A 13,453-nucleotide genomic window follows, 5' to 3' on the forward strand; every position below is an offset into this window, starting at 1 on the left:
GCCCTCACAATGGTGTGTCCATCCTCATCTGGGTTCCTTTCTTACCCTCTTCCGGGACTCCTCAATGGCAGACAGCAGGGCATTGTCCTTCTCATTCTTCAGGAAGCCCTAGGAAAGGGGGAGAAACGACACAACTTAGTTAAAATCAACCTTCAAATAATCAAAAGTACACTGTAGGGGAAAAAAATCGCCATCAGGATATCTGCTATCCTGCCCACCTTCACCCTGACAGAAGTTTCTTAACTCAGAAACATCAAAATAGAGGGTTTTTCCAGGTGTTTCCTAGTTTCTTTCATTTTGAGAGCACATGATGATTGTTAGAAGCTGAAGTCCCATGAAGCAGCAGCTCGAGTTTCACATCCTATAAACATGTAAAACGTGAACTAACGGTCAAGACTGCCCTTCAGTATTTCTGAATGGCCTGGATTATAGACACAGCTTTGACTACACAACAGTCACAGTGCTTCTAACTGTCTTTAGTCTATATTTCTCTGCTGCTTTTTCAATTCATTCTTCAATTTCTTCCTAACATTGCAGAAGCAGCACCATCCACCTGTCTGGGTGTTTTCCACTTATTGGTCAATGGCTGGGATACTCCCCCAAACAAACAAACAAACAAACAAAAAACCCACACATTTCTTTTGGGGTTTTGCCATGTGCACTCCCTATTTCAGGCCTGATGACACTCGCTTCTTGTTTAATATATCTTGTAGTAATATAGATGGGATGAACAGAAGACCAAGACTGATTTAATATGCACAGGGCTAAATGCCTACAACATGCAACTACACAGTAACACGATGACAGACTTAGTTTCAAATCAAGGTGCCTCCATTTACTGACGGCATGAATTTAGCCAAGTCACTCAAACTCGCTCAACTTTAGTTTACCTGTATGTAAAATGAATTTTAAATGAGATATGTGATCAAGCGCTTGACTCAAGGTTCAATACACTTATTAGAATCAATGAGATTTAGGGGCGCCTGGGTGGTTCAGTCGGTTAAGCATCCGACTCTTGATCTCAGCTCAGGTCTCGATCTCAGGATCATGAGTTCAAGCCCCATGCCCAGCATGGAGCCTATTTAAAAAAAAAAAAAAAAAAGGAATCAATTAGATTAGATCTGTTGGTGACATCAAAGAGGGAAATGCCCAAGAATATGCACTCTCTGGGGGAATATAATACAAAGCGGAATGAAGCTAAAGTTTTGAAGACATGCTAAATTTTAAAACCATTATTTGACAGTATTGAAAACTGTCATGGTTAGTTAATTTTTGATCACCTATTATATTTTTAACAACTATAACAGTTTAATATATGTTGTTCAAGCAGTCCCAGATACTAACTTGCTGATTCTCTAAAACAAAACAAAACAAACAAGGGGAAAGGGCACTAAAATTGGGAATATAAATTTAAATAAAATATTAATCTTCATAGATTCCCCTGATTTCTTATGTACTGGCCCATGATTCTCCCACACCTGCTGTCACACCCCAACCTGACAGTGCACTGGATTGAACAAGGACAATGGCCAGCAGCCAAGGAAACAGTTCCCTCATAGGCGTCTCCAGGGCAGTCCCTGAGGCAGCTCTCGGGCAGCTCTGAGGGCACAGCATGAAGACTGCTCCAAATACCCACACTGCTATTTGGTGATGGGGTAGGGTGGGGAGAAGCATTAGTTACTTGCCTACTAATGCAATAGCCTCAATAAACCAGAGCACATAAAGTTAGGACCCCATGTGGTCCACACGGAAGGAGGCAGCTTGGCACCACATCCTTGCTTCTGGCCAGACATGAAATGATGGGGAGGATTTTAACAGACCCTGTTTATACCCTTTCACAGCAAATGAATCAAGTCAACAAACCTTTATTATAATTTCACTTTCACAAAGAGTCTTTAATGGCTAAAGCTAAAGGTTTTAGTATTACAGTTTATAAACAAAGCTATGGAATCATCATTGAATGTTGGTCCCAAACAAATGGCAGGCATAGATTGTGTTTTGTGGCACCTTTTCCTGGCTGCTGCTATGGGAGGTGGATTGTCTACGCAATCCACCTTTGGGGTGAGGGTGGGGGGTGATAACCACTGCCCGACAAGGCCTGGTCTTATTTTTTTCTCTCTAGTTGGGGTTGGGGGGGGGCGCTGTGCCAAGTGCCCCATGCCCTTTCTGGGCTTCCTCTGCTCTTCCCAGTGATCAGCCTGTCCCATTCCTTTAATGTACCCATGTCTACATGTAACCCATGCACACACGCGCGCGCGCACACACACACACACAACACAAATGCAAAGCAATAATCAGACACATTTGTTTAAAAGCAACATAATATGCTATAAGAAACACAATTCCAAATTTTCTAAGAGGTGAAATGTGAAATAGTGATGAAAGAAAGAGAAAAAGATACTGCTATAGGGGCAGATGACTCTCTTGTTGAAAATATTCATTATAAACCCACATTTCAAAAGTCTCACCAATAAGTAAATCAAACACTTGTGCATGAGAATCAGATTTTAGACAGCGTCTACCTATGAACAAAGACCATGAGCCATTATGTACCTCAACAATTGGGCTTTCTCGATAGCACAAACTGGCCCCACAAGATACACAGATCTTGGATTTTAATTTTTCATCCTTTATTCCTCTCTAAAACAGGCTACATATCACATTTTATTTTTAAAAACAACACATTAGTGGCCTATCTTTTGAAAAGAATCTTTAACAGAACTATAACGTACACAGTCAGAACAGTTCCGGGGTCTGGGTGCCATCTAGTGGCAGTTACTTTCTTTTAAAGAATACACACCTCGAGGGAAAGTAACAAATTAAAGAACTAAATAGTAAGGCAGAAAAATACCTGCCTCGGCCCAAGTTTCCCACAGATCTCTCCCTCGACTTCCCTTTTCCACATGTGTTTCCTTTCCTTCCCACTGCTTCTGGGAGGTACCTCTCACACCCCACATCCCAGAGATATACTTTTAATAGCTCATCAGAAAATGGGTTTTCTGTAGGACTGAGGGCATGAAGGGTGACCTGGGAGGTGCCTTTCTCAATGAAGACCCTGGTCACAGACAAGACTGAACAGCCCACCTCCCACTCGGAGATGCCAGCCATCTAACTGTGACCCTCAGAGCACCGCACCCTAACCCTCTTCTTGCCAACAAGCACTTTTTTTTTTTTAAGATTTTATTTATTTATTTATTTATTTGACAGAGAGAGAGAGTGAGATTGCAAGAGCAGGAACACAAGCGGGGTAGTGGGAGAGGGAGAAGCAGGCTTCCTGCGGAGCAGGGAGCCTGATGCGGGGCTCAATCCCAGGACCCTGGGACCATGACCCAAGCCGAAGGCAGACGACAAGCACTTTCTAATTGCTCACAGTCTCCCACCCAACCCGTCTACTGCTGGTCCACTCAATAAAGAACATTCCACAAACATCGCAGGCCTGCTAAGTAAGATAACTACTCCTGACTTCCCCATCTGTATACTGCTCCTCACTGCCAGAGTCCTGGAAACAGACCCTCTTCTAACTGGCTCCTTGAATGGGTTTTGGTTTCAAGCTTTCTGTAACATATAATAGCTCCCATTCAGGAAGCAATTAAGGGCCAGACACTGCTCCAAGCAATTCAAAGACATTACTGCTAATCTTTTAACAATATGAAAAAACAGACATGATCACTCCACTCTGCCTCCATCCACCCCCTCTCCATTTTACAGGTAAGAAACAATCTCAGGGGCGCCTGGGTGGCTCAGTCGTTAGGCGTCTGCCTTCGGCTCAGGTCATGATCCCAGGGTCCTGGGATCGGAGCCCCGCATTGGGCTCCCTGCTCTGCGGGAAGCCTGCTTCTCCCTCTCCCATTCCCCCTGCTTGTGTTCCCTCTCTGGCTATCTCTCTCTCTGTCAAATAAATAAAATCTTTAAAAAAAAAAACAACAAAAAACAGAATCTCAGCATTTAACTAACTGGACCACAGTTTCCCAACCAGGAAAAGGAAGAGGCCAATTCAAACACAGTTCTGACTCTCAAGAGACCCAATGTTTCTAAGATAATAAGGGAACAGTACACTTCTAAATCAAGAAAATAAGGAGAAACTTCCTCTTCTCTCTAAAAAGACAGAGTCCAGGAAGGAAGCAAAAAATACCTTTAAATTTGTTTTCTTCGTCCGTTATCAGTTCCCCTTTACGAATGATGAAGTTGAAGGGTCAGAGAATACTAACTCTTATACCAGTACTAATAAAGGCTAACCCTTTCACTGCTATGGGGATCACTCTGTACTAGGCGTGCGTTACACACATCTGGTTCTAGTCCTCGCTTTTAACTCAACACTGAACTGTGTCTCAGTGCTACTTAACTGGATCATACGTTAAAGTATGTCCTTAATTAATATAGATTTAAACGCTGAAAGGGCCATTCAAGATGGTTTCTAGAGCCTCTACCAACTCTACAATGCTGTGGGTCCATACTAAGATCACCTAGTTTGTAGAATCCAAATTTTCTGACCCCTTTTCTACCTTTTTCCATTCTACCATACTGTCTCTATCACAGCAAATCAAGGTAGAATAAACAGATATTTTATGACGGCATATTTATTCTTTTCTTCCTCCTACCTCATATAGTTAGGGGAGGAATGAGACAGTAAATATCAGTTTTTGGCATTCCTTTAGAATGGTGTTTTTCAAGATGTGAGTCAGAACTCATAATTGGGTCATGAAACCGATCAGCACTTTTTTCAATCAAGTAACAAGCAACAGAGATATGTGGTATGGGTAGATACTGTTCTGTGAAACTTTTCTTCCAATTATACATATTTTTATGTATGAAGTGGGTCATGGTATAAAATATACCTCTTACTATGGGTCACAGACAAAAAGCTGGAAATTACTGCTCTAGATGTCAACTCTTTGGCGTCCCAAAATATTACTATTTATTGCTGTGGAACAAACAAACACCATACATCTGCCCAAGCAATATCTCCAGCCATGTGTTTTTTTTTTTTTTTTAAGTAGGCCCCACGCCCAGCTTGGAGCCCAGTGCAGGGCTCGAACTCACGACCCCGAGATCAAGACCTAAGCTGAGATCGAAAGTCAGATGCTTAACCAACGGAGCCACCCAGGCAACCCCCCATGTGTCCCACCTTTAACAGAGGAAATGGGCTGCCTTGTAATGTATAAAGGTTTCCCCCACTATCTGAAAGTAGAACATTCCTTTGAAACCTTTTGTAAGCCAAAAAGACATAAAGCAAAGAAGCAATTACCATTAATACATATGAAAAAATTTCTGAGTGTTCCCAGACCCCCAAAATAACCCCTCTCTGGCTTTTCTGATACCTTAGAGTACATCTTGTTAACGGAGGCACCGAATAAAACAAGATAAAGCACAGATGCTCACAGATACAGTTCAAGGCTCTGGCGGCTGAGGCTGAGATGCTGAGTGCGGCTCTCAGGGGCACTGCTCGCACGGCTACTGCTCGGGGTGTGTGCTACAAGACAAATGCTGACGGCTGCTTTGCTTTTCACTTTTTTCGTAAAAACAGAAGTCCGCTTTGGATTTCTTTTGGTTTGCAAAAACAGGTACTAACGTAGGTCCTTCTGTAAAAGCAAAGTGGCATAACATGGACTTTTGAAAAGTACAGGGGATACCTGTACTAACCAAAAACAACCCAGAACCTAACCACAGGTAAGCCATTCTCCTATCAAACGTGTGGTTCCATCTCAGGGACCTGACAGCCACGCTGGGAAAGACAGGCAAGAAACGGCCTTATTTTTAGTCACCAGGCAGGCTGGGTTTCAGAATACAAGTGGCAGCTAACTCCTACTGCAGAAGAAGGGAGTGGGCACAAGGATGTTTGTTTTTGTCATATGGCCAAATTCTCTTAGCTTATTTGCTTTCCAAAAGTGAAAACTGTAAGAAATAAGGGTCTCTGTGCGAAAAATTTCTGTATCCACTTTAGCTAGGAAAGTAAGATGGCAAAAAAAGAGCTTACAGTGACTCTTTTCACTGTTCTTTGCTTCCCACCTACAACAAGTAAGTGATTTGCTGGACAGTTACATAAACAGTTTGAAGATTCTGAACACAGATTTCCTGACCATTAAAAAATAAAACAAAAAAGATAAAATCATTAGTCTAGCTTGGCCCCACAAAGCAAAAGCCATATTTTACATGGTCCTCAGAACACAAAAGACCATTCCATGTCTCTTCCCCTTCAACAGATCAACTGGCAATCTACTCTGACAAAATTTAAAGTGAAGCACCCACAGCGGGCCAGGCTTTCTACGAGAAGGTATCTGACATAAGACAAAAACACACAGTGAGTGCTTTAAAAGTCTTGTATCTTCTCTCATTTAATACATAACAATATACAAATTAATAGGAAATCTGTAACCAACATTCCAAATCAAAATAATACAAGTAAGCAGTGACAGTAGAAAATGGTCATCGTAGATGAAAAAAAAACATTGCCAAGACACAAGCAACAGCTAGGAAGGCAATGAAAAAGGAAAAGAAAACTAAGTAGACCAAAAAAGAAACTTAAAAACCAGAATAATCAAGAGGGTCGGCCCAAGATGGAAAGAAGACTTCCAATAAGCACGGCAAGTAGCCATCAGAACTTTAGATAGTGAAAGGGAGAAGTGTCTGATTTCTACAAAGACAGGAGTGTGAGTTGTATCCACTATGTGCTTCAGCTCATTCTAAGTAATATACCTACTACTCCCTTAACCTTGCCTAAATTTCCCTTCTTCCCAATTTCTGAACAAACAACCTCTTTGGAAACCTTCTCTTGGGTGAAATTTTTACAAAGGTAAAGCTGCTACTTCAGGAGAAAGTGAGGAAGGACAAAGCAAGATACTGTGTTCAGATGGGCACAACAGAAACCCTGCCAGTACTCGGAGCCGCTGGGCTTATCAGATGGTGTGGACAAGCTTTTCATTAGCTCCCTTTGTGGCGCCTACAGAGAACGCCTCAAGGAATTTTCAGGTGCAGAGAGATGTTCATTACTGATAAAGCCTAAAAGACGAACAGAGAAATTTTAAAATTTAAACATTTTCAAGATTTGGGGGAATTTCATATGGTTTTATGGCATGTTTCGTTATTTTATCAGAGCAATATTTAATGCAATACAGTAAGGATGCATAAAATGTCAGCCTAAAACACCCAAGAGATAGCGTATCCCCTTTTGCAAGGAATACAGACGGAACAGCAAATCCAGGCTTTATTCTACAACTCAGGTATTTAGAGTAAATCCCACAGCTTGTTTCCTACAAAAAAGTTTAATACTTTAAATTGTTTCTTCACAGACTACATTACATTTAAAAAAGTAGATACATAGATATCTTTAAAAAAAAAAAAATCGGGGCGCCTGGGTGGCTCAGTCGTTAAGCGTCTGCCTTCGGCTCAGGTCATGACCCCAGGGTCCTGGGATCGAGCCCCGCGTCGGGCTCCCTGCTCCGCGGGAAGCCTGCTTCTACCTCACCCCTGCTTGTGTTCCCTCCCTCGCTGTGTTTCTCTCTGTCAAATAAATAAATAAAAATCTTAAAAAAAAAAAAAAAATTCCCCTGCAGGAAGCAGTGCTAAGCCAGCAGCTGACATTACCAATTGTAACAGATTTTTAATGCCGCTGTATGAGTTCTCACTGTGCATTTATGCAAAAGCCTAGCCGCTCTCATTCAGCAGGTGGCAGCAGACCCTGCAAGAGTGGCTGAGGAGTGCCACCATTTGCCAGCTCAGCAGATCCAGAGGCCCGCAGGCAGCTCTGGACCCACAGGTGGCAAACCCTGTCACTGTAACATGGCGCTGCATGGGCACCAGGCCATCTGTCACTGTCAGGCTGCAGGGTCCCATTTTGTACATGGGTTCTACTACTGGGCTAAACAAAGGGTCACACAATTAGGTGGTGGATTTGGGTCCATTAAGGCAAAATAAATCACTTGCTCCCATAATTAGCATTGGTTTAAAAGACGGTCTACAAATTCTTACAGGTTAAAGCTAACCCAGTGTGTCCAAGGAGATTCAAAAGGTAAGAACACACAGCTCTGAGAAAATGCCTCCTTCTGGATCCACCCAGGGCCTTCCGGACAGCACTGACTTAAGCATGCTGGCACGCCTGGTCTCTTCAAGGGCATGCCAGTCCAGGCGTGATGAAATTCCATCTAACCTGTGCCTTCTGCAAAAGTCACAGGCCTCTGAGAGAGCCATTCATACAAGCCCACCTAACTGCCTTCTGTGGATCCCTTCCTATTATCCTTCCCAACCCATGAAAGGAGGAGGAGGAGGAGGAGGAGGAAGAGGGTAACTACCGTATAACAAAAACCCAATTTCCGAGACTTTCAGTACTGAGTAAAGAAAGAACGTTAAGAGGCAGGACTCATCACGACCCAGAAGGGGAAGTCTCTGAGGACGGGGACGTGCCATTCCTGTGTGCGGCAGTGAGGGGTGCAGAGTGCACAGCACACCTCCCTTGTCAACACAATGGAGGCACACAACTACCAGATGTCTCTTCCTATTTCTACACCAAGTCATGAAGCTGCAGCTGCTTCTGAGCACACTGGGATACTGCCCTTGCAAAGTAAGGCTGAGGTTAAGAGCTGCACCCTTGTAAGGGCCAGTTAAGTCTCTTGTGCTACTGCTACAAAACTGTTTGTGCCCTTTTAGGGAGTCCAGGACACTCCCGTTATGTGTTCCCTATCTCTGGCCTTCCAGGAAAGGAAAGCAATCTGTTCGGCTCAGTCACTGGGAGACTAGGTGCAGAGGGTAAGAGCATAAATTAATGAGTAAAAGAATAAACGATGGCCATTTAGGCACTAGTGAGAAAAAAAATATCTTCAGCAGAACTCCCCGTTCCTCCCAAATCCAGCAAAGCCCTGCAGTGACCTTTTGGGGTTGCATAAATAACTTTCCCCTGATGGTCACAGGAGGTCTGGGGAGATGATGCGGCTTGCTCAGTGCTGACAATCTCACCACTTCATGAAAAACAAGCCGGAGCCTGCGTCCTAGCGCGAGAGGGGCCATGATACAGCAGGATGCGCCATGCCGCAGTGGTTGGGCCTCTGCTGGCCACCCTCTCTCTCCACTCCTAGAAGTGGGGCAGGAAGGAACAGGAACACTAGAAGCCAAGACAGAGATGGAGGGAGGGCAGCCAGCCAACTGTTCTCAGACTGCTGAGGTGGCCCCATGGGAGAAAGCAAGGACAGCAACTCTGAACATTTTATCTCCCTGCCCTACTCCCTGCGCCGGTAAAAAACTAGTACACTTACTAGGGCTAACCTTTGGGGACACAAGACCAGGGAAGATTCTAAAGAGAAAACTTCAATCTAGTTTTGCAAATGGGATATAATAGTGTGGCAAAGTATGTCTGGCTTCAAAAACAGCACCAGAACCTTCTCCTCACCCAACGGTATGAACAGATCTAAAAAATATTAATGCCATAGCCATTCGAAGTGATGGTAAGGTAAGAGGAGGAGGATATACATTAAGGGACGATAAAAATGTTTTATTATGTCTTTGGGGAACTGATTTCCATCTTGGTGATGGATCAGTCCACAGTCAAAGAACTTTGGGTACTAAAACCGCACTGCAGTATAAAATGGGAATGCATCAATAATGGCCTTTTATCATGGCCGACATCCCCTGCCACTGTCCCCCAAACCCACTCTAAAAGAACTCATTAAAACAACCCTGTATTTTATCAAAAACACAGATCCCCTGCTTTCCCATCTAGTGTCTTTTCCCTTTGGAAATAGGAAACAAAAGCAAGATTTGGGGGCTGTGAGAACAGACAGCAGAGGGTGTGTCTCCGAGCCGGTCAGGTGGGAACCGAGAGGTTTTTGCCAGGCTGGTTTCTACAGCGCTCAGGATTAAGTTCTACTTAGCAAGCACAAGGAGCGCTGTGAGTCAAGACAATGTTTGAGAACCACGTGTCATACTAATTCCCTGCTGGTACGCCGTGTCAGTCATTTACACTGCAGTCGAAAATCACAGCTCCTCCCGCTATGCAGCATTGCTTATGCCGATGGGATTGGAGCACTGATCATCATGGCTGTCAGAGAAAAGGGAGCTTTGGTTTTGCGGCAGTTTCTTCTTCTTCAGAAATTCTTTTTCAAACATTTGTCTGGAGTCCACTAAAACAAGCAAGAGACTTTTATTTATAACTTCCAGTTGTCTTACACGGAATTTGTCATGGTACGCCTCTGCTCTGCTAACAGTACTTGGGATTTTACTCTCTCTCTCAAACCTTAAGTTTGGAAACGTTTTGACTTTACCCTGTCAAGAGTTGAGGGAATGCCACAGGATACACCACTCACCATTAATCACCATGGGTAGAGAAAACAGAAAACACTGCCTAGCTGGAGTGGCAAATACAAACTACAGGAGGAGAATGCAAGACCATCTTATGAATACAAATAGCCTGAAACGGACAGGAAGCTAAAACCTTTCAGCCAGCCCTTCCATACTAGGAAAAGGGCAACCCTGCACTATGGGACCCCTCATACCTACAGCTGAAGGAGTCATCTGCTGAGAGGGCGTGTCAAAATGCCCGGCTCCCTCTCAGCTTAGGGCAGACGAATGTGATGACCATGCCCATCCCAGGAGATGAGTACTTCCTCCTTTTTTTTTTTTTTTTTTTTTAAAGATTTTATTTATTTATTTGAGAGAGAGAGAATGAGAGAGAGCACATGAGAGGGGGGAGGGTCAGAGGGAGAAGCAGGCTCCCTGCCGAGCAGGGAGCCCAATGCGGGACTCGATCCAGGGACTCCAGGATCATGACCTGAGCCGAAGGCAGTCGCTTAACCAACTGAGCCACCCAGGCGCCCCGAGTACTTCCTCCTTTGAACTGAGCCAACATGATGGATGACCTAAAAGCTCAACTTGCAAAATGTGTCTTATTTTTAAATGTTTGTTTATAAATGATAAATTTGTAAATGCATATCGACTACAACACAGGCGCAGGAAGACTCCAGGCACAGCTCAATTAAGTCATTTCTGACAAGACTGAGCAGGAACATCTCTGTGAGTTAGGCTGCTCAAGTAAAGACAGGTTCTGCTGAAAGCTCAATCCATTAGGCCCATCAGTTACCAGCGAGTCCACAACGAGAAAGACATGAGTCAGATGCAGACATAGGCATAGCACAGCACAGATAAGGAGTCAGGTGGCCTGAATTTGGGGCAAAATCAACTGCTTTGCAGATGTATGACCTTGAGAAAGTTGTTTAATGACAGTAAAGCCTCGCTTTATCGAACTGTAAGATGAGCTGATTACACTTCATCAACTCCGAGGCCAGCTCTGAAATTCCAACTCCAGGAGAGAAGGGAACAGGTAAGAAATTAGCACTGTCACTACCACGATGACTACAGGTTACTTCCAAATTAATCCATACCTTGAACCACAAAAGAAATACAATAAACTTTGGTTTTGAAGGTGGCAATATTTATTTTACATATAAAAATAACCTAAGCCCACACAGAGCTAGAATGAAAACCAGAATCAAAGACAAATAACATCTTTTCATAGGAATGCTAGTTTCATCTTGCCATAAAGGAGACTCATACTGTCCTCTGTTTTCTAAAAATCCATCCTATATTGGAAGGAGTTATGTTTCTACATTTAAAAAAAGAAGAAGAAGAAGAAAACACAAAGCAAGGGATTTTAGAAATGTTGATATAAAATAACTATTTAAAATTTATTTTATCCATATCTCACCAATTTCTTAAAAGTAACAATTGGAAGCTATTTAGATATAAATGCTAATTAAGTCTTTACTTCAGGAAAATCTCAAAATTTCTCTCTTCTAACACAATAAAAAGTAACTGCAAATTGGCAAAGCAGTGCTACTAGAGGTGTCTCCAAACTTGATTGAAGAAAAATGACTCGTGCGGTGCACCTCTTATCACAGCGTTCCTGGTGACGCCATTTTACTCCTTCTTCACTGCCATCTTAGTGCCACAGAACGCTTCTAGCGGGCTGGCCGACATGCTTGCTTATCTACATTACGGCACTGCCAGAGCATTCAAAGGTTTGATATGAATACATTTTTTTGTAGCAAAAAGAGCCAGCCCCTGACTCTTTACTACCAGCCAGGCTAAAATTGCATAAGAAAACCGAAGTTTCCAGATTGAAGAGATTTGGGAATCTCCCTACAAGTACCAGAAAGGAGAGCCTCTTCCCAGCAGCCAAACTTGAGTAGACCATGGTAGAGGCAAAGAAACTGGAAAGCAACTGGGTCTCTGCTATCTCCCCAGAGTATCTCGTACATGGCTTCCATAAAGCCAGAGAAAGAAAACAAGACCGGAATCTTCAACCAAGTTTTACTTTAAAAATTTCAAAGGAAGGCTTTGTGACACCCTTCATGCCATCCAACCAAACATTTTATGCAAGCAAAACTGCAGTTAAAATGGAGTTCTAATTTGCTGCCTAAAACTCTTTTATTTCAAAGAGCAAGCCTTGTAAAAACCAAAGGGAAAGAGTCCTTTTGCATTCTAACATATATCCAAACAATGAATATATTAAATGTCCTTCCTAGGGTTAAAATAATCATATTGAGACCTAGGCTCTTATGCTGCAACCCTAAGATTTATGGAATCTTTGTAGGATTTTGAACAGGGCTTAGGATAACTGAGCCTTCCTATTTCAATGAAAAGACTGATATGAAAACCTTCCTCTCCCTTAGTTTCAAAAACATCTATTAATTAGGGAAAACCAGCATTCAGTGAGTAGGATGAATAACAGCTAGTGCAACAAGACCTGGAAGAACAGCTGGCTTTATAAATTTGATATCAAGTGAAAAAGATTCTCAAATACTCAGTTCTGTGAAGATTCAAACTCCTGAAACGGCTACTAAAGGATTTTGAGCAAATTCTTCATGGTACAGTTTACTGTAAAAATACACTTACTATAAATTCTTCAGGGTTAAGTGCCGTTAAAAAAATAAACCCACAAATCAAAGTTAAAATCCACTTATTTCCTCTCAGTAACAGCATAAAGGAACAAAGGAATAAGCCAAGTCAAATCCAATTAATTCTAAGAATCAAGATTTCTAAGCTTACAATCACAAACAAGAGTTTTCCACAAGTAGCTTTGAAGTCACAACTATTAATTAACAGAAAGCACTAAGAATTACCCCCATTAATGAGAGTGAAAGTCTCAATCTATTGATCGTTTAAGACAAAATCTTGTTTTGTTACAACATTTTTTTTATATATTTCAATCAGCTACTACAGATCATTAACACGGAAGGGTTTTCTTCTAATAACAAAAAACAACACAAAACCTAAACTAAAATCCAGCAATTTTCTTTAGGACTGGAAAATAAACTGTTTGTAAAAGACAGTGAAAAGAAGCCTGAACTCTTAAATATATCACATTTGGATTTTTTTCCTCCCAAGTGTCATTTTCATCTTTTGACTGGATAAACTCATACCTCTCATTAACTTAAATTACCAGAGAAGAATTAATTAAAAGCATGTGTTA

General features: G+C 42.3%; 1 protein-coding gene across 3 annotated transcripts in view; it reads right to left on the bottom strand.

Moving 5' to 3' along the window:
- The window catches only part of NUP93 (nucleoporin 93), a 109,871-nt gene that overhangs the window by 39,464 nt on the left and 56,954 nt on the right, over positions 1–13,453 (bottom strand). For all 3 annotated transcript variants that reach the window (XM_078063099.1, XM_078063100.1, XM_078063101.1), the window contains one exon: positions 46–108. In XM_078063099.1, coding sequence (XP_077919225.1) covers positions 46–108 — 63 coding nt within the window. The remainder of the gene's footprint in view (positions 1–45; positions 109–13,453) is intronic.

The sequence above is a fragment of the Halichoerus grypus genome, chromosome 15 (assembly GCF_964656455.1).
Source record: "Halichoerus grypus chromosome 15, mHalGry1.hap1.1, whole genome shotgun sequence".
Classification (NCBI taxonomy): Eukaryota; Metazoa; Chordata; class Mammalia; order Carnivora; family Phocidae; genus Halichoerus; species Halichoerus grypus.